Raw genomic sequence first — 19,342 nt, forward strand, 5'->3', positions numbered from 1 at the left:
GTCTCCTGAGGCCACCTGGGGAGCCCATGGAACTCAGGAGCTGGAAATGTTCAAGTGGGAGGTTTATTTCTGCATCTCTGTCTCAAGAGTCCATCACTGTTGGATTATAAATATTGAAAACTTTAAAAAGAACAAAGGAAAAAAAAGCATTAATGCCAATTTGAACAAAAACAAACATTTAAATTCCTCATTGTTCTTTTCCAACTAAGATGGACACTGAGAGCCTACATTTTGGAAAGCTAGCCTTGTCCCCTGTAAAATTCATTATGTCTTCATAAACATGTGAATTTGGAGATCTGACCAAGGGTGGGTACATGGTGCTAAATGTGCTTCCTGTGGCTTGTGGCGATGAAATCCACGTATGAAACAGGTGTTAAATATTGCACTGTAGAACTAGACAATTTCACTAGATAAGTTTTTAAAAACCTCCTTTTACAGTTTAACTAGACTTTGATAATACTGCTGATGGTAGAGTCAAGCCTTCCATCTCTCTTAGAGAGCAGAGTTTATACTTTGAATTTAAACAGTGAACTGTAAGGTTATTTTTATTTTCTCCTTTAACTGATCATGTTAGAATTAGAACGGCATTCCCGAAGTAGAAATCTGCCAGGAGAATTGTTTTAAGGGGGTTCCAGAGGGTAGGACATCTAGAAGTTACAAGCCGCTTCTATCTTTGCAACCCCTCTTCCACTAAGTAAACCTTCTTGTTCTGCCCACTTAGACTTGAAATTCCTTACACGATGACCTCTGAGGAGATGATATCATTAATAACTCCTATCATTCTGTGCAAATTTCATCATAACCAACTCTGTGGAAACATTCAAATTAGTTTTACATTTTGCCCTGAGCTTACTTACAGAAATCACATCAATTTCTGTAGAAATTAGGGGGAGAAAAAAGAAGAAAAAGCTGACACTCGAGGCCAAATAAAAAGTAATTGATTTTACAAATGAAACGTAATTAATTCCAAGGTGCCTTCACCAGTAACTTGTGTATGTAATATCAGTTGCGTATATTCTGCAATTTGTAAAGTAAGTGCCACTGACAATTACCATTCATCTTTAAGCACTTAATACAGTTGGATTGCTCATCTGGGGATGGAGATGTTTCCAAGTCACTGATGGTAGCCCTACTCATTTACTTACTGCGAAAAATAAGACAGTGCTTACAAATTAAATTGGTTTTAAATAATCTTCCCCCAAATGGTCCCTGGAGTCTTAAATTAGTTGATACCCTACAACTCATTAGACCTAAAAGGTATTACAGTCAGGAGCTTGCTGAAACTTCAGCTCATTTTGGGTGCCTTTAAGTGAAGGGGCCAAGGAAGAAAGGAGTTCAGGCTAAATGTCTAAAGTTCTCGCAGGCTTTACTAGGGGGAAGTGGGTCCTAGGTTCACGTGGCGTAAAAAGGAGAAACGATGATCCACGTGGTTTGATAGTAGTTTTAATTTCATTCTGCTTCTGAATGACTGAAAAGTCTTTGAAAACAACTGCCATGGATTACATCCCTCTTATTTATGTCTCTTGCTCTTTTGTGGCCCAGAGTTGATTGGGGTAGGAGAGAAGTGAAGAAAACATTTCTCCCCATCACACCTTCCTCCCAAACTCTGGGAGTCATCAACCTGGTTCAACCAGGTAACAAGCCCACCCTCAGGATGACTCAGACCATAAGGACCCGTTCGCCTCAGTGCTGTTCCTCAGGATATAGGCATTGATTAAGCGATTTTGGCAAGTCTTCAAAAGTATCATCTTCTATTACTTTAAAAGACCTACACAAAACGAGGTAGTCCCATTTAAGAAGGACTCTAAGGTCTATGCAAGGAACACTCTGGCTTCAGAGAAAATGACATTTTGGAAAAGCATCTCTAAGCCTTTAAATAATTAAGAGGCAGTTGGGACAATGGGGTAGGAATACAAATTATAGGAAGGTCCCCGTACGCAAATGGAACGTGTTGTCAACATTTGTCTGGATTGGTTGTGTGGGCTCAGACTACAGTTTCCAGCAGAAATGATGCTAATTCACGGAGCTATTCACAGAGCCCATCTAAATATGCTGTGACTGAAATGCTGTCTACTGCTAACGAAAAGAGTATTATTTACGATGACAGATTTAATTAAACAAACCAATCACAATTAATTAGAAAAAAATGGCTTCATAACTTTTCCTAAAAGTTAATATTTCAGTAAAACTAAAATAGTTATTTGTTATCTGGCAAATGAAGAGATGGCTAGAAATTTGTGGATTCTGAACAGGGTTTCAAAACTCAATGGCATAGACTCCTTATTATAAACAATTTAAAGCTAATATCTTTTGCTTTCTCTGATGAAAGTATGGCATTATTATTGCATGTACCAATCATGGTCTTTTTTTTGAGGGGGCAGGGGTACACATTTCTGCAGGTTTTTTTGTGAGATAATTGAGCAGGTTTTAAGAAAAAGAAAAGGAAAAGGGTTAGGATACTGTTAAATCTTTGCATGTGGAAAAGACTGCGTGAGGTAGACTTCACTGATGTGTGAATGGTGGACAGCAGAGAAAACAGGGAGAGAGAGAAGTGAGGTGTGTACCAAAGCTTTGGGGGGTGGGGAGGAGGAGACGGTGCAGGCTTTGGGTTGGATGCTTCCCTCTCTGCTTGTCATTAGGTGGCGCTGTTCATCCAGGACACCTCTGCTGACGTTAGGCGACAGTGTCAGGGAGGGGACAAAGTGGGAGGAATGCCTGTTCCTACAAGAAGGGGTGTTTGCAAGGCAGGTGCTCCTAACTCAGAAAATGACTGAACATTCAAACAAAGCTCAGCAATTCCAGAGCAACAGTTAAATTTCTCCGTCTTCATCTTCATTAAAAATGTACTACAGAATTGAACATTTTACTGAGTTGTAAAGTTAATTGCTATCTGCAAATAAAACTATCATTCTAAATCATGGTGATTCGAATGCCGATTCAATGCTTAAAGTCTCATACAAACATCTAATAAAATGTTTTATTTTTATACACTAAATCCCTCCACCTGTAAATTCTTTTTGCAGCTGTAATGATTAAGACTTTAAAGTAACTGGAGCTTTAAAGTCAGTTTCCAGTCATCTCCAGTGGAAAAATGAGCTCAATTCTCCCTTCGGTTTGATACTCCTTTGGGTGCAAGGCCAAGAAAATCCTCCTTTAAGTGCCAAAAATCAATTTGTACCAAAGCGAACTCAGACACATCAGAGGGAAGCTACAGGCTATTGGGCTGAATACGAAGTTTGCTAGAATTCCTAACTCTCATTTCTAATTTTGGGAAATATTATCCTACCTCACGGAAATCATTCCCTAAAAGTCACCTGTAACAGGATGGCATTCGAGGATCACCTCTGCATAGAGAGGCCCTTTTCCACTTGCACTGGCACTTCCCTTGCATGTGTGCTTCTAAAATTTCTATTCAAAGCAGTGACAATGCTGGTCTCTCTCAGTGTGTAATGCGTTTTCCTGGTTGTCTTCAGTACACCATGAAGACTTTGGTCAAGCAACTGAACCAAAGGCCGAAATAATGCAATCTACAAGGTGTGTGATATTTGTTGCTAGTGGTGGGAGGTCCTGAAACAAGCAATGACTTAGCCATGTCTCCTGGGGGATTTTCTAGCAAGAAATACTGTCCAGAGCTCACTGTCCTTTCTTGGTGAAGTAAAGCAATGGAAAGCTCACAGGTTGTAGCGAGAAAAGACAATCCCACCACTGACAGCCAACAAGGCTGCTCCCCACTTCCTGAATTCTTTACAAATAGGTCTGATTTTTTTAGCAGCAACAATGCATCAACAGCACTATTAAAAAAGGTGTCTATAACCACTGAAGCTATTAAACTTACCGGTTTCCCAAACTCCAATTCCGAAAAGAATTTATACCAAGGTTCATTCTTTAAATCTATCTCTTCTGGGCTTATATCCCGACTCTATAGGGGTTGGTGATAGGGAAATGGAAGAGAGAGAAGGATAACATTATGCAGAGATTACATAGGAACCGGCCAGTAGAGATGCAGTGGTTTCCAGAAATATACAGCACCTGCATTCAACAGCAGCGATCATCCATTTCTTTATTGACATGAGCAAAATCAGGGGAGCTGAAACAGGCGGGAAAGGATGTGTTTATGAAAACAGGCACACTGAGGTAGGGAGCAGTGAGGGAGGCATTCTCGGTCCCAAGGCAGAGGGAGGACAGATGGAGAACGCTGCACCACACTGCCACCTTCCCAACAGATCTGAACATGGGCATGACAGTTTCCCTTGGTAATTGTCAGAGTGGTGGGAGAAAAGAAAGCCCTTATCCCTCTTTACAAAGAGCTATTAGTTAAGAGCAAATAGCCTGGGGAACACATCAAGCGTTTAGCCATCTACGTACAGCAAACACTTTTCAGGGGCTAGTACAGTTTTAGTACTTATTTGCAAGGCTGCCTTAAGGGTTTCAAAATAAGCAGCAAATACTGACACTTTCATAAAAGGCCAATTTGTTAATACTGCATCTTTAATGGCACATGAGTAGGTGGAAACCATGTCCCATACAGAGTAAAGTGAAAGATGATGTAAGTAAAAACAGTAGACACAAGTGAAAAAACACTTTAAACAAGCATCCATGGGGGATGAATACAGACAGAATATACTTTGTGTTCTACGAAATAAACATTAAAGAACTAGAGAAAAAAATAAAGCGAGGGAAAAGCTGAACAAGACAGATAACAGAACGATAGGTGGGGAAAAAACTTCGGGGTTATGTTACAAAAATAAGTTAGATTTCTCATTTTATACGACTCTGAAAAGTAGTTCACAGACTGATAATATGATTCCATGGGATTTCATGTTGAATCAAATATTTATAAAGTTCTGGTACCTTGCTCTGTGGAAGAGCATGTGTTTCTGGAAATAATTAGTTGGAAAATGAATGCCTGGAAAGCAAATCAGGTTTCCCCTTAATAAACTGGAGATATGGTCACATCAGATAGAAGTGTTAGAGGCTCACGGCTTAATTCCTACGGGTATATACGTTTCAAAAAATCTTGATAGTCACAAAACAGAGAGGTGGTGATATTCTGACAACAATATGAAATAGTAAATGTACATTTTCCACTGTGATTGAAAACATCATAAGAAACTTCATGCCCTCAGGGCCACGACACATGAGGTAGGAAACTGCAGATCCTGTGGACGCATCTCCAAGTGACTCCTTCACAAAGCTGCTCCTCCTGGATACATTTTTCTTAACATTCAGTTAACAGGTCTTTTGTAGCTTATTGAAATGACTGTAAACTTCCTTAGTGACCTTTACCAATCTCTTCTAAAAATCCCTATAAGAATCTTTACCATTATTTCTACTTTTGCTTTAAATAGAGGAAAATATGGCAGAGGACTTTTCTTCAACAGAAATTAACTGGATAGACGTTAGTTGAAATCAAAGGGAAATATATATTGAAACAGAGTCTGCCCTCTTGAATCCAGATTAAAACCTCCTCCAACTGTCTTTAGGGGCATAGGGCTTAAATCTTGGAGAATGCGTGTTCCTTCTCAATGGATTTTGCAATTATGTAAAATAATGGATTCTGTATTTATTCAGTGAAATGAGGCACAATATCTAGAAAGACACCACTATTCAGGAGAGACAGTTTAGACACAGGGACACCCTAGATCCTTGTATGATGGGGTTCCATGAAACCTATTTCACGTTTATTATTTTAAAAGACTATTTATAAATTGCTCTCTGGGAGTAGTTTCTTTTCATTAAAAAAAAAAAAAAAGTATCAACTCTTTCAGGAAACTGCCTGAATGCTCTGGTTCTCAGTCCTGAAAGAATTAACCCATTTTACTGTCAAAGGTTGTTTGCAGATTGTTTTACTGCTGAGGTTAATGCTGGGCAGGGAACGGAGTCAGGAGGTATGCCAACCAGCTTGGACCCAGAGCAGCCAGCCTCAGCCCTCTGAGCTGCCAGAGAGAAAGTGAAAGAGGTAATACCACACAGCATTTGATTCTGCACTTATAACTCCGCTACAGATCCAAGTACAGAACGGACAGGCAGGAAACGTCCTTCTAGATGCAGAACAGGCTCTCTGTACTGGCAGGCAAAGCAGATTCCACAAGGCCAGGCTGAGTTCTCTGCTACGGGTGGCTATCTTTTCCCAGCTTGGCAAAATCCTCAGAAAAGGCAGGTGACTTGAGAGGAACACCTGATTGTCCTGAAGGACAGTTTTGCTGCTTGGACGGGCGCCAGAGACTAGCTTCAGATTTTAATTAAATAATCTGAATGTGGCCCGGTCATTTACACGGCACCTTATAATGGTCATAGAACTTTAACCCACATTATCACACGTGATCCTCTCACTCAATGCTTCAGTGAGGCTGGCAGCCCAGATAATAATTTCATTTTATAGATGAAAACACTGTGGTTCAGAAAGGTTAAGCGATGTCCCAAGACATAAGGCAGAGTCAGAATTCGAACTCAGAACTCAGACCTTGCAATTCCTAGTCCAGTGCTGTTTACATTTCTCATACTCCCCATGAGAAGGGGGCGGGCCTGCTTAGTTTGTGGATGACACCAAGCTAAAACAGGGGCAAGTGACAAACTTGAAAAGTCAGGAAGGAATTCAAGGTGACAGTGAAATGGGAAGAAACCAAGTTGGGTAAATCCCCTTGTTTTACACTTTCAAATATATATCGTGTCTGTAATAACGATTTTAATGTCTGTCCTTCCTACTATACCCCTATGGGAGCAGGAACTCCAACATCTAATGCAGAGCTCGGCACATCAAAGTTATTCTATACAGCAGACCCTTGAACAGTGTGGGCAATCAGGGGTGCATGCAATCGAAAAATCCAAGTATAATTTACAGTTGGCCCTCTGTAGCCACGGTTCCTCTATATCCACAGATCCAACCAACCACGACTGTGTAGGGCTATAGCATTTACTATTGAAAAGGATCCATGTATAAGTTGACTGTGCAGTTCAAACCCATGTTGTTCAAGGGTCAATTGTATATATTTATTGAATTGAGCTGAAGTTCAGTTCTATAAGGGACTTTGGAGGAAAGTAAAAGGAACACAGCCTGAAAAAAGCCATTTCTGGCAAAGCAAGGACTGACCAACAGGTCTCCAATTCCAAGACCAGAAGAGAAGAAAATGGACTCATACTATGATAAGAGGGAGGACAAACAGTGATGAAGAGCGCCAGATGAGTTTGGCAAACAGCTGAATAGGTCACCAAGACTGAATCTCCTGGGGGGATTCTGAAGGTAGCACAGTGTTTATCTGTCTGGGATGCTGTGGGTTTGCTCCAGGAACAAGATGTGCTCTAAGGCAACCTTTACAGCCGACTCTTCAACTCTTTGTGTGAACAACAGATAGAGAGATGTGCCTGTGAGGCCACAATTTAAATTGCCAGGCTTAAGCAGACACAAGCACCTCCAACTGGAAAAGAATTGGGGGGAAAAGTGGATTTTCCCCCTTAAAAGGAGATGTGCATTTCTGAGAGCACATTTAGATTCTACATCTGTCTGTCTCTAGTTAGTATACTTATTCACAGTTAACAACAACAAAAATGTGTGTGTGTGTGTGTGTGTGTATGTGTGCGGTGGTGGGATGGTGGCTGTGGAAGGAAGGGGGTTCCTCAAATTCTGGTAAACCCGACACTGGAAACCAAAAGGCAGGACTCACGTGCTGAAACTCACATTCCAACGTTTCTGCTCATGTGGCAAAAATAGCGGGAAAAGAAATTCAAAAGTAAAGGACGAATTCAACCCCTGTGAAGAGTAGACTGTGAAAAGATGAAGATTCTCTCTGAAATGAAAAATGACTCTTTGGGAAGAACAGTGCTAAATAGAGGGAAAGGCACGAAACTAAAACAGCTGCACAGTGATGTTCCCCCCTGGCCAGCCTTTGGTGTTATGTCCTAACTGGGTTGGCCCAGGTCCTGGTACAACCAGGGGGCTTCCTGTGTGGGAACACCCAGACGGTGCTTGGCAATCCACGTGTATGGTCAGCGCAACTCCCCTAAGAGGGCCCCATGGGCACTGTGTGCTACTTTTCGGGGTCTGTAAAAACAATATAAATGATCCCAAGGACTATGACATGGAAGACATTGTGACCATTGTGGTATCAGTGAGAAAAATAAAACTATGTTACTGTTTTTTCCCTAGTTTTGAATAGTGGTCAAATTATTAGGAACGAAGGAAAGGAGGAGGAAACAAAGGAGAAATTAAGGGGCAAGCCTTCAATAAATCAATGACCTTCTATGAGCAATAATAAATAATAAATTGCCAATACAAAAGCACCCAAAGGCCTACACAGTCTCTAAAATCATTGAAGTGTACTGACAGGTGATGGTGTGTCCACCACTTGTTATGCAAGTGTCGGGAATATACTCAAAGGACGTGACATTCTTTCTAGGAAGACCTGTATGGAGGATTACCTTCGGTACTTGTTACCTTCTAAGAGAGAGAGAACCTCCAATGCAGGGTTGAGCCAGAGGCAAAATTCTCCGCTCCTCTCAGAACTTTTTGCTTAAAATAACTGTGGTGCACAGTAAATGCTGAAGAATGACAACTCTGAAGCATTTCTGTGACCTGTTGAACCTTTTTTCCTAATTAAAATTACTTATCCCTTTGTGCTTTTAAAGATGTCACCTTTTTATTAAAAGTCAAATCAATTATTCTTTAAAAACATGTAGAGCAAAAGAGGTGGAGGGAGAATAATTTGAGCCCTCATTTCAGAGGCCTACTTATTCTGGACTCAGTGTGGTAACAGCATTTTAATAAGAATCAATCCCCAGCATGATAATTCCATCCTGCTGGCACAGCTGCAGGGTTTATAGAGCTTTGGAGGATCCCTTTAACCATGTTCAGAATTCTGAAACCAGCTTTTTCTAATGAAGGGTGAATAAAAGGAAACGTGATCGGCAGATATGAAACTAATCAGTTTGTAAAAATTCTCCCCTGCTTTTGCAGGGTGGTCTGCTATGCCCATACAGGCCATTTTCCCCACTGATAATTGCTTGGAGATGCGAACTTGTATAGGGAACCATAAACCAGACTGAATATGAAATTCGTCCTCTCTATTGCACTTGTCAGAAAAGGAAGGCCTAAAAGACATACTCTAACAGCCGGGGGCTTTTTTCCCCCCAAGTCACATCATCATATTAATTATTTGTCTTTTAATGATGTACTAGTAACTTCTACAAACTTTGCGCATGTTCAAATAAGAGTCACCTAAGAAACCCCAACTTTAGTCCAGTTAGTAATAAGCCTGATAAACGAATGGTTAGGTGCTTAGAAAAAGATAGTGGCAAAATCCACCTTACATTACAAAATTTAAAATTAGTGAAAACCATGAGCAAAGAGAGCAACAAAGCCACAATGAGAGGATTCTTTCAAAGCATTCTTGGGACTTATTTTGTGGACACCTGCAAAAATGAAAAGGGTAAAAATGCTTCATATTTTCATTGTCTTCTAAACAAAGCAAGTCTATTTCAAGGGAGAAAGAATGTAATCCAAGAGCACACACAGTGCATCTGGATTAAAGAACACAGGCAGGGTGAGACAAAAGAACTTTAATATGCACATTACCATCTTTTCGTTGGTCAGAACGGAGGACTTGCCCGGCTGATACTCGTAAATGCTTTTGGGTTCTGCACGGTATTTTCTTGTATCCGCTTTCTTATCTGGGGGCTCCCAGTCGTTTCTGTAGAAAGGAAATCCTATTAGAGCTATTTTCATGAAAATTGGCATCCGACAGGTCAGACTTTGGCTGACTCTAGTCTAATCAAGGAATTTTTATATCCGAGGCACAAAATCGGACTCCGCCCAAAGCATTTAGTTGTGCTGGTTTCCTTCTTCAAACAAACAGATCCCTGTGTTCGCTTCACAAAAGGCTTGAGGTGTCCTGTGCTCACAACCAGGCACTGGGAAGCAGAGAGAAGAGAAAGAGAAGAAAGGAAGCAGCAGCAGCGGCAGCAGCAAAGCTTGCTCTGGAAAAATCCTTCACCTTGCTCTGCTCTCAGGAGCTTATCATTCCCCAGACATGCCTGTACTTCCCACTCAGGCTAGTGCAGTGAGAGAGAATGCAGGTCCCGGAGCCAGGCAGCTGTGGCTCCAGCCCTGCTACAGCACTTGCTAGCTAGCTGATCTGGGCCAAGCACTTTGCCGCTACCTACCTTAGTTTCCTCATCTGAAAAATGGGGTTGCTTTAAGGATTAAATGAGACAGTATGTCTCAGCATGTAAATCACTTAGCAGAGTGCCAGGCCCCCAGGAACCACTCAATAAATGTTATTTGTTATTATAACCATGTTCTTCTTCCCTATTCCACACCCCATCCGGTAATCATCAAAACTGCAGCCTTTGGCACAAGTACTTAACCCGATCCAGTGAGGGATTTCAGAGGAAACATGAAGCCTTGGAAATTATTTGCAAAATTTTTATACATGTACCTAATTGCACTTTGCACTGTGATATTATATTCAGTTTTTCCTGCGAGGCTATAAACTTCTTGAAGGCAGGGACGATGATTTATGTATGTTTATATTCCTCCATAGCATCTGGTTCAACCCGCACACAGAATGTACCCAGTAGGCGCTCGATGAACGCACTTGTAAGGATTTATGGGTATACCCAGCCTTCCTTTCAGAGTAATTATCAAATTCCTCAGGCAGATGTCACTTACGTATATGTGGGATTTCAAAAACAGCCGTTCATTTGTCTATGAAGATGGAAAAAGTTTGGAGGTGTGAAACAGTGTGTATTTAAAGGAAAAATAAAGAATTCAGTTTGGCCAGGGCCTTTTTGTGGATTGAGAAGTGGTGGAAGATGGAGCTGGGAGACGCATGGGACACCAGTCCAGATGGCACAGGAGGTTGCTCCAGAGGGCAGAAGACTCAATAAAAGACAGTCGGGTCATCTGGTGCGGGCATTAACAGATGACTGATATCATCACAGCCACGCGAGCCTTATGCTTTGATAATGTGTTGAATAAATAAATAGATACTAAAAAGCGTGGCTTCATTTTAAAATTATATTCTCTGCTATGGGCCCCATCAGTATGCACAGAGTATAATAACACATGACAAATCTTACGGCTAAGATTTCTCTTGTGAAGAGGTAAAAAGGGATGATAATTATCGTCAACATTATTAAGTGCATACTGTGAGCCAGGCACTACTAGAAATGTTACATGCAGCATCTTGTTTTACCCTTGCAACATGCCTATGAATGCAAAATATATCCCCATTTTACATGAGAACACTGAGACTCAGAAAAAACAAATCACTGCTAATAAGTGACAGAGCAGGGATTCAAACTCAGGTCTGCTCGACTCCTGGCTCCAATGCTGCCTGACAGAGAAACAGATTGTGTGTGAGAACCTAAAATCACAGAGCTGATGAGAGCACTTACCTTTCTGGGCTTGATTTTAGCGAGGAAGAGCGGGTCGGGAGGGGAAGTGTGGCCGACCTCTTAACTACCTTCTCACCATCGATGTAGTTCATCTCACTTTTTGAGCGCGGCACAGAAAGGGGAGATTTTGCTGGAGAAGGAAAAAGTGCGCTTTAAAAGAAAGACTTAAAATAGATGAAAACTCAAAACAGGAAGATGTCTTCCCTCGTTCACCGCTCTCCCTTCCTCCCCTACAACCAAGAAATTCTAAGTCACTTACTGTCTTCAGAAAAGGAATATCGAGGAGAGTACAGATCTGAATCATCATCTAGTGAACAAAACAAAACGTGATCAGGAGACATCCGGCTAAGGTAAGAGAACAGAGTGACACGTCGCCCACTGCCACTGTCCTGCACCGGCATCCAGCCATACCCGGGAGCCCAGCGGACAGAGAAGGAGCCCAGCACCAGAAGCTACACCACGGCAAACCACAGTTCAGAGCTGCGTTTGGAGAACCCACCCAACCAAACAGACCTGTAGTCAGGAAGGTACATTCATGACGCCTGGGGAAAGACAGCTCCTGACACCCAGAAACACATGGAGACAAATAGCCAAAGGCCCTCTCGAGAGAATTTCCACAAGCAACGCTGGTCCCCAGCCTGGCTGAGTGGGAAACGGGCTGAGATAGATGCCTGGGTGCTCATGCTGTCTCTGGTCCATACTGCTGAGTTTCATGGAGTCCTCAGGCCTGCTGGGTGGGATGGGGAGGCCTGGAGGTGTAGTTTCTAGCTGCCCAGCTCAGCTGTGACCCATTTCATATGCTAGGGTTCCATATACAATATCATGGAGCAAAGAGGTACTGCAGCTAAGAAAACACTTTGAGAAACCCCTCATAATCATTCGTTTTGATTCCACCTCAAACTGGTTCCTCGAGTAGCTTTCCTTCCTTGGAACCCCACATTCCCTGGGCAGACGTGGTTACACAGTTTGCTCTGCAAAGGTGCTGCTCACGGAAAGTGCAACACACATGGGTTTCTGTGGTGGGAGATGGCTCTCAAAGGGCACAGCACACGTCCCTAAATAAGTGGAACACCGACTGGGGCGCTAAGACTGGCAGAACAAAGACAAGACATAAACCCTTCATGGAGATGGCTGGGTTGAACTAAAAATGAGACCGCAGGTTCACTCACGAGAATAGGTTTTTCTGCTGGGACTGTCCTGGAAACCCAGGATATTTAATCACTACATCCACGATCCCACGAGGGATCACTACATCCCTCCAAAGAATTTCTCCAATAAGAGTTAGGCTGAAACAGCCTCTCCCGTTTTCTAATAGCTCGCTAACCTGAATTCAGAATTCATGAATATGGAATGAAGACCCAACTCCTTCCCTTAAAATCAGTAACAGCTCTAACAGAGCACATGAACTAGCCTGCAAAGACAAGTCAGAGAATCCGATGTAACGTGTCGATGGCTAAGTGTCAGTCAAGTCCTTATCTCCACGCAAGTCATTTTAAGTTTCAGAGCAGAAAAGGCCAGAATATTTTATAAAATGTAAATAAAGCTCACACTGCTATTATTTTGAGTATTATTCAAAACCAGTCTATCTCCCCTTTCGTCTCCCCATTTTATCTGTCCCAGGTCTCCCCAGCTCCAATAATGGAAAGGCTTCAGGTACCAAGATATCTTTTATCCTCCCTCCCTCCCTCTTGTTGCTTTGATATTGACTAATTCTTATCCTTAAAGTCGAACAGGGCTTTTGCTTTTTAACACAACTTGATTATTGTACTGATAAAATGCCACAGCACCAACGAAAACGAAAAATCAGCTTTGAATGCAGAGATTTGATTGGAAAAATGGTGCCTGCCAAATGAGTAGTTAGCTTAGTTAGAAACCAGTGTAAGTAGTGTTTAAAATCCAGCCTAGCATTTTAGCTCAAAACACTGCATCTCTCTGAATCATGGGGAAATGACAGCCTAGGAGCAGATGGTAAGGTGAGGGTTAACTTATAACCTCGCTCTTGAGGTAAGCAGCACAGTTTTCATGAGGGAAAAATGGCATTTTAAACATTCAAAGATCTTTGAAAAAATTCTCAGCTCTTTATAAAAAGTTTTTGCTCCCTAGAGCTTTCTAATGTGGACTTCTAGAGGACTTGTTAAAGGAAAATGAGAAACAGTTCTTCTGAGATGGAAAAAAGAAACAGCATGGCTTGGGCAGTTAATCCGTGTATTTTGAAAGTTAGAAGAAGTAGGAAAGAGAGGGGTGGGGGGTGAAGGCAACAGAGAAGTTTGAATGACCGAACCTTCTTAAAGCTGTTTCTTACTTGGGGTAAGTGGAAAAAGAAATCTCCCCCATCTGAGGCTAGCACAGGGCAGGGGTGTCTCCGTGAACTAGCTTTTCATTTTTCCCAGTGTCCACAGCATCCAAGTCTGACACGTGGATTTCAGTTCATTGACTTTCAAGTGGGCAAACTGAAGTTGCACAGATTCATCTGAACACTAGCAGTAAGGACAAGTTCCAGGGGATGTATAATTTATTCTTTTAATATGTAATGTTTGTCTTGCAAATCTAATGGGAGAAAATTTTACCTACATTTATGAATAAAAATAATAGCTGCTCCCATTATTAAGAGCCTAATAGTAACTGGTAATTTACTAATATTGCCTCACTTAATCCTTGCAAAAACTCCTGGAGGTATGTAAATATCTATCTTAGGGACAAGGAAATTAGGGCCCAGGGAGGTTAAGCAAATTTGCCCTTAGCCATACAGTGAGAAAGACAAAGCAGGAATGGATTCAAGGTCTTTCTGACCCCACTTCCCTACCTATGCTGCCCCTCATCCCTGTGATAGGGATGGGACTTTGTTCTACCCTCATCTGCCCAATCCTGGGGAGAACTGTGGCTATTCCATTATCATTTTTATTAGGGAAGAGGCAGGGGAGGGTGTTCTTTTGAAACTCGAGTCACGCACTGCAGTGCTGGCCAGGCTGACTTCTAGCCCTTGAAGCCTTTGCTCTACTTTTCTGCAACACGCCCCCCCCCCCCCCCGGTGACATTTAAGCAAGTTTTCTGAGTTACCCCACCACACTTCTAGCTTTCCTCCTGCTCTTCTCCAGGGAAATGGGTAAAACTAAGTCACTCTTGCTACATCTTTCACTTGCTGCTTCTTGTACCTTCTCCTGGCAGGCTAAGTCTATACTGGGACAGGTGGAGATGCAGCTGGAAATACACTGAATGGGAAAACCGGGTGTAAGGTTCACCTTCTGCATTTCTGTACACCAGAGCTGGCCAAATAAGTGTGTGTTTAACCATAGTTGAGACACACTAAATGAAATGTTTCTCAAGTTGTCTATGAACACAGATATCACCTATGCATGAAATCCTGCTGTCACTCTTTCTCCAAGAGTCCTTTCAAAGAACGTCCCAGTGGGCTCAGCAGAGCCGGGATCTGGTGATTCCTGCTTGTGGTGGAGCCACACGCTGACTGTGTCCTTCAGAGCCCCAAGCAGCAAACATCAAATCTTGGCAGCAATACCCAGAACTTCCTGTGCCAGTGACTTCCAGAAAATTCTAACACTGAGCAGCATTTACTGGGGGTGAACAACTCACTCCTGAGCCCTGAAGACCCCTGCCGGGCTTTGATGTTTGCACACCAGTGATTGCCCTCTGGGCTTTGGCAATCTGTTCTTGGAGGCTCCATTTGGGGACAGCTACTCTCCTAAAACTGCCAGGAGGCACATAATTGCCTTTCCAACCACAGTAACTTTAAATAGACTAAAAAAGACTTCAGTTTTTTTTTTTTAAAGAATTTATAATAATCTTAAAGACACTGGAGAAAGTGCTGTTTGTTCTATAAAAAGTGTGTAATTGACCAAAATGGGATGACTGACTAAAAGCAGTATTTGCATAATCGCTTGCCTATATCAATTAAATTTCAATTTTATGCATTTGTTAGGCCTTTAAACTTAAAATTATTTTTCTAATATCAGTGGCTCATTTTTAACACAATCTTTTTCCACTGCTCAAATTAATCCCTTTTCCTGCTTTACCCCACACACTCAGGAGGAGAAAGGATAAAGGGGTCGAGACAGACACCCACACACCCACCCAACAAACAAAAATGGTCAAACAAAAATGTACGCAGAGGTGGGTATAAAGGCTAGGTGGGATTGCGGAGGAAGAATAAGAAAAAGGGGGAGTGGGGCAAGATGGTCAGGAAGAGTCCAGGGAGCTTGGGGGAACAGACCCAAAATCGTCTATGTTCTGGTTAGAAGCAATCAAATTCTAAACATTGAAAAAAAGATCAATATAGGCTGTTAGAATAGCTACAGAAGACAAATTCAGAAAAAAAATCAAATGGGAGGAGTAAAGAGAATGAGGTGAAGCAGGACGGGAATGAAAGGACCAGAGGGCTGGAAGACAACTCACCGGCCTCATCTCCCGGGGCGTCCCTCCCTCGAAGGTGGAAAGGGACTCACTGCTACTCTCTCTTAACTATCTCGCAGGTCAGACTTCTGCGCTTGCTAAGCAGAGGAATTCTGGGCAGCTCTAGTTAGGGGAGCAAAGGTGATGGCTGCAAGCACTCAGCCCCTCCTTCGGGCAGTACTCACTGGAGTTCAGGCACAGATCCTGGCCAGGCATCTTAAGGATAGAACCATTTGCTTGAAATCAAGCAAAATAAGCCTATTCTTAGAAATCCTTTAAGGCCAGTAGAGGATTATCTTAACTCAACTATGGATATGCTTGGGAAAATCAGCCTCCTAAACCCTTGCCTTAGCGCAGCCCCCCAGGAACGCGGAAAACGCTCAGTGAGACCGACCACTACGGCGTGGTAGTCACCACAACCTGAGGATGTCCTGAGGTTGTGTCTTTTTTCTTTTGGCGTTATGCGGGCCTCTCACTGCTGTGGCCTCTCCCATGGCGGGGCACAGGCTCCGGACGCGCAGGCTCAGCGGCCATGGCTCACGGGCCCAGCCGCTCCGCGGCATGTAGGGATCCTCCCGGACCGGGGCACGGACCCGTGTCCCCTGCATCGGCAGGCGGACTCTCAATCACTGTGCCACCAGGGAAGCCCCCTGAGGTTGTCTTGAGTCACTTCACCAGGAGGTGGCAGTGGCCACCATCAGCCTGACAGCAGTGGAAGAGGCATCCAAAAGCAAGGGAAAAAGCTGGTCTCTGAGACTTCACCCTTGGCTGATACGATAGCCCTTTATCCTGACAGGGCCAAATGGGTTCTCACCGGCATGGATCACAAAGTAATACACCAGTTACTCGGCTTTGCTGACTTGGAAGCATCATTTGAAAATAATCTCCCATTTTCTTGACATGAAGCATGTCAAGAGAGCCAGCATCATCTGGCCATGTTCAGAGTAGAAAAGCGCGTTCTTTTCAATCTGTATTCCCCACTCTCATTCTATATTCGAATCCCCAAATTTGCATTGGCGAGTATCTCCTTCCTTTTTTGGAGGTTGAAAAGGGTGGCATTCCTCCACTGCAGCGGTTCTCAGCCCTGATCATGTGCCAAATTACTTGGGGAGCTTTCCTAACCTCATATTCCTGGATGCCACGCCGGGAGACTCTGGCTCAGCCGAGCGAAGCATGACTGACTCAGAAGCAGGGCAAGCTGGATGCCTGGAGTTAGGCATCAGAGAGCCCCTCGCGAAGGGGCCAACCAAGAACACAGAGTGCAGCAGGAGAGGGAAAGGAATCAGCAGAGGAAATAAAAAACCCATGTCTGGGGGACCCCAGAGACCTGGGTTTGGATCCTGGCTCTGCCACTTGCTGTGTGATCTTCCACAAATTATTTAACCTTTCTGAGCCTCATACCCTTTATTGCCAAAAATGAGGACTTGCCTCATGGGGTTGCTGGGAGGATGAACATGAGGTAACAATTATGATGCACCCAGCATGGAGCCTTGTCTTCAGTAAGGGCTCAAGACGTGGCAGTGCCAAGCATGTCACTGCAGTGGTTGTGCTATTATCACTATTAACAGGGTTCCACCACAGGGCTACTTCCTAAGGCTGGAGGCAGTGGAAGAGCTTCTGAGGCTGTTTCTCCACAGCATGTCCCTCTGGCTCCTGCTTCAGGAAAAAACCATGGGCAGGATGTCTAGCAGCCCCTCCATGGTCTGGGTGCAGCAGTGGGTGGCGCAGGCTCTAGTCTCTATCAACATCCCCTCTCCCCACGCCCACAATCAGAAAGACCTAGAGGCATCTCAGATGCTGGGAAGGGACATGTGCCTTTAAGAGAGAGAATGGAGTGTAATTCACAGACAAGTAGGTTTGGGTCAGAAAGGAAGGAATGATGGGCAGGAGAGGGTGGGTCAAGTGAAGGTCTAAAAGAAAAAGAAAGTAAAGTTATCCCCAAAGGATTTCTGGTAAATTCTTTTTGTTTTTGATAAGCTTTCTAGGGACCAGGGTATACAGAGAAATTATAAGAAATAAGTCTTCTGAATTCATTCTACGCTTCCCAAATTTCCTAGCCCTAATTCCTCCCAACGACCCCATGAGATAAAGAATAATCAGACATAACCATTGCTCCTGTCCCACAGAGTGGTGTCAAAGATTATAAAATGACTAGAAGTGACTGCACCTTGTTGGAATTTACAGGCTTCTTTAAAAGTACATTTTAAATCTCACCGATTAAGACATGATAATTCTATTTATCTTCTGAAAGTCTGGCCAGAAGTTTACTTTTTCACCGTAGCTGAGGGCGGGGGGTGGGGGAAGGTTGCTAAGCTTGACACAAACTTTCACATAATCCTTCACTATTTAGGAGAACCAGCTTTGAGACACTTAGAAATGTCTTTTTTATACTTTATAATCAACTAGAATTTAGACAAAAGGCAGCCGACCTTAGGCTAGGTTTTGATAGGTTTATTGTAAATAATTCTAGTTTCAAATTCTGAGTTCAAACAAAACAAAAAAACCAGCAGTAACAACCGTCTCCTCCCTGCAGGGGACAGACTCCAGAATGACAGCTCACATTTCTCAGTAAATCCGTCTATTTTTTAATGCTCGTTAAAAACTATGCGTAGAGGCTGCCTTGGTTAGGTGCTAATCCATCTTTAACACCCTTCTTTGAAAGGGATAACTCCTTCCCATGTTAAGAAGGGTGTGCAGAGCCCAGGGCCACCGGCTGGTAGCACTGGGGCTGGAGTGGTACCAAGGGCAGGGCTGAGGAGGACCTGCCAGGACTCACAAACATCTAAACCACAAACCTGAGACTCTCTCATTACTTAAAAAAAATTAAAATGAAAATAACAATTCTTTAAAGTGAGCTAGCTCAAAGATTTCTCTCATTTGTAAAAAGCCTTCATCTAATTGAATACATCTGTGATCTATGTCTGAATCTGTCATCTAGGCAAGAGCGGGGGCGAGACAGAACCTACCCTGTTTTTAAAAAAATCTCCAGGGAAGAAGACTTCTTAGAAACTTGTGTTGAAGTCTAATCATCTTGGTTATTATGAATCTTTTATATCCAATCTAATTTTCTTCCTCTTTATCCTTTAAGATGATTTCTTCCTTTTTGGTCTTTGAAATAAAAACTGGTAAGGTCTGCTTCCTAAATTATAAGTGAAAACTTATCATGTCATTGCTTACTTTTTTTTCCCTTTTTTGGCTGCGTTGGGTCTTTGTTGCTGCACCCGCGCTTTGTCTAGTTGCAGCCAGCGGTGGCTTCTCTTGTTGTGGAGCACGGGCTCTAGGCACGTGGGCTTCGGTAGCTGTGGCTTGCGGGCTTTAGAGCGCTGGCTCAGTAGTCGTGGCGCACGGGCTGAGTTGCTCCGCAGCATGTGGGATCTTCCCAGACCAGGGAACGAACCCGTGTCCCCTGCATTGGCAGGAGGACTCTTAACCACTGTGCCACCCTTAACCACTGTCCCAACCCTTACTCTTTATGCCTCGTGGTAAAATAAGCCCGACTTGACGTGTGCCACCAAGCAGACGGTATCGTCAGCCAGGGTTGCTAGGT

At 43.1% G+C, this 19,342-nt stretch overlaps 1 protein-coding gene across 2 annotated transcripts in view; it reads right to left on the bottom strand.

Annotated features, from left to right (window-relative positions):
* The window catches only part of SORBS1 (sorbin and SH3 domain containing 1), a 241,929-nt gene that overhangs the window by 53,595 nt on the left and 168,992 nt on the right, over window positions 1-19,342 (bottom strand). The window contains exons 10-13 of one of the 2 annotated variants that reach the window (XM_089897262.1): window positions 11,651-11,698; window positions 11,392-11,521; window positions 9,569-9,683; window positions 3,836-3,919 (exon numbers count right to left, since the gene is read on the bottom strand). In XM_089897262.1, coding sequence (XP_089753388.1) covers window positions 3,836-3,919; window positions 9,569-9,683; window positions 11,392-11,521; window positions 11,651-11,698 — 377 coding nt within the window. The remainder of the gene's footprint in view (window positions 1-3,835; window positions 3,920-9,568; window positions 9,684-11,391; window positions 11,522-11,650; window positions 11,699-19,342) is intronic. The other variant, XM_089897261.1, reaches the window with a different exon arrangement.

This window comes from Delphinapterus leucas, chromosome 16 (assembly GCF_059928025.1).
Source record: "Delphinapterus leucas isolate spDelLeu-1000000601 "Yukka" chromosome 16, BTC_Dleu_Yukka2, whole genome shotgun sequence".
In the NCBI taxonomy this organism is placed as follows: Eukaryota; Metazoa; Chordata; class Mammalia; order Artiodactyla; family Monodontidae; genus Delphinapterus; species Delphinapterus leucas.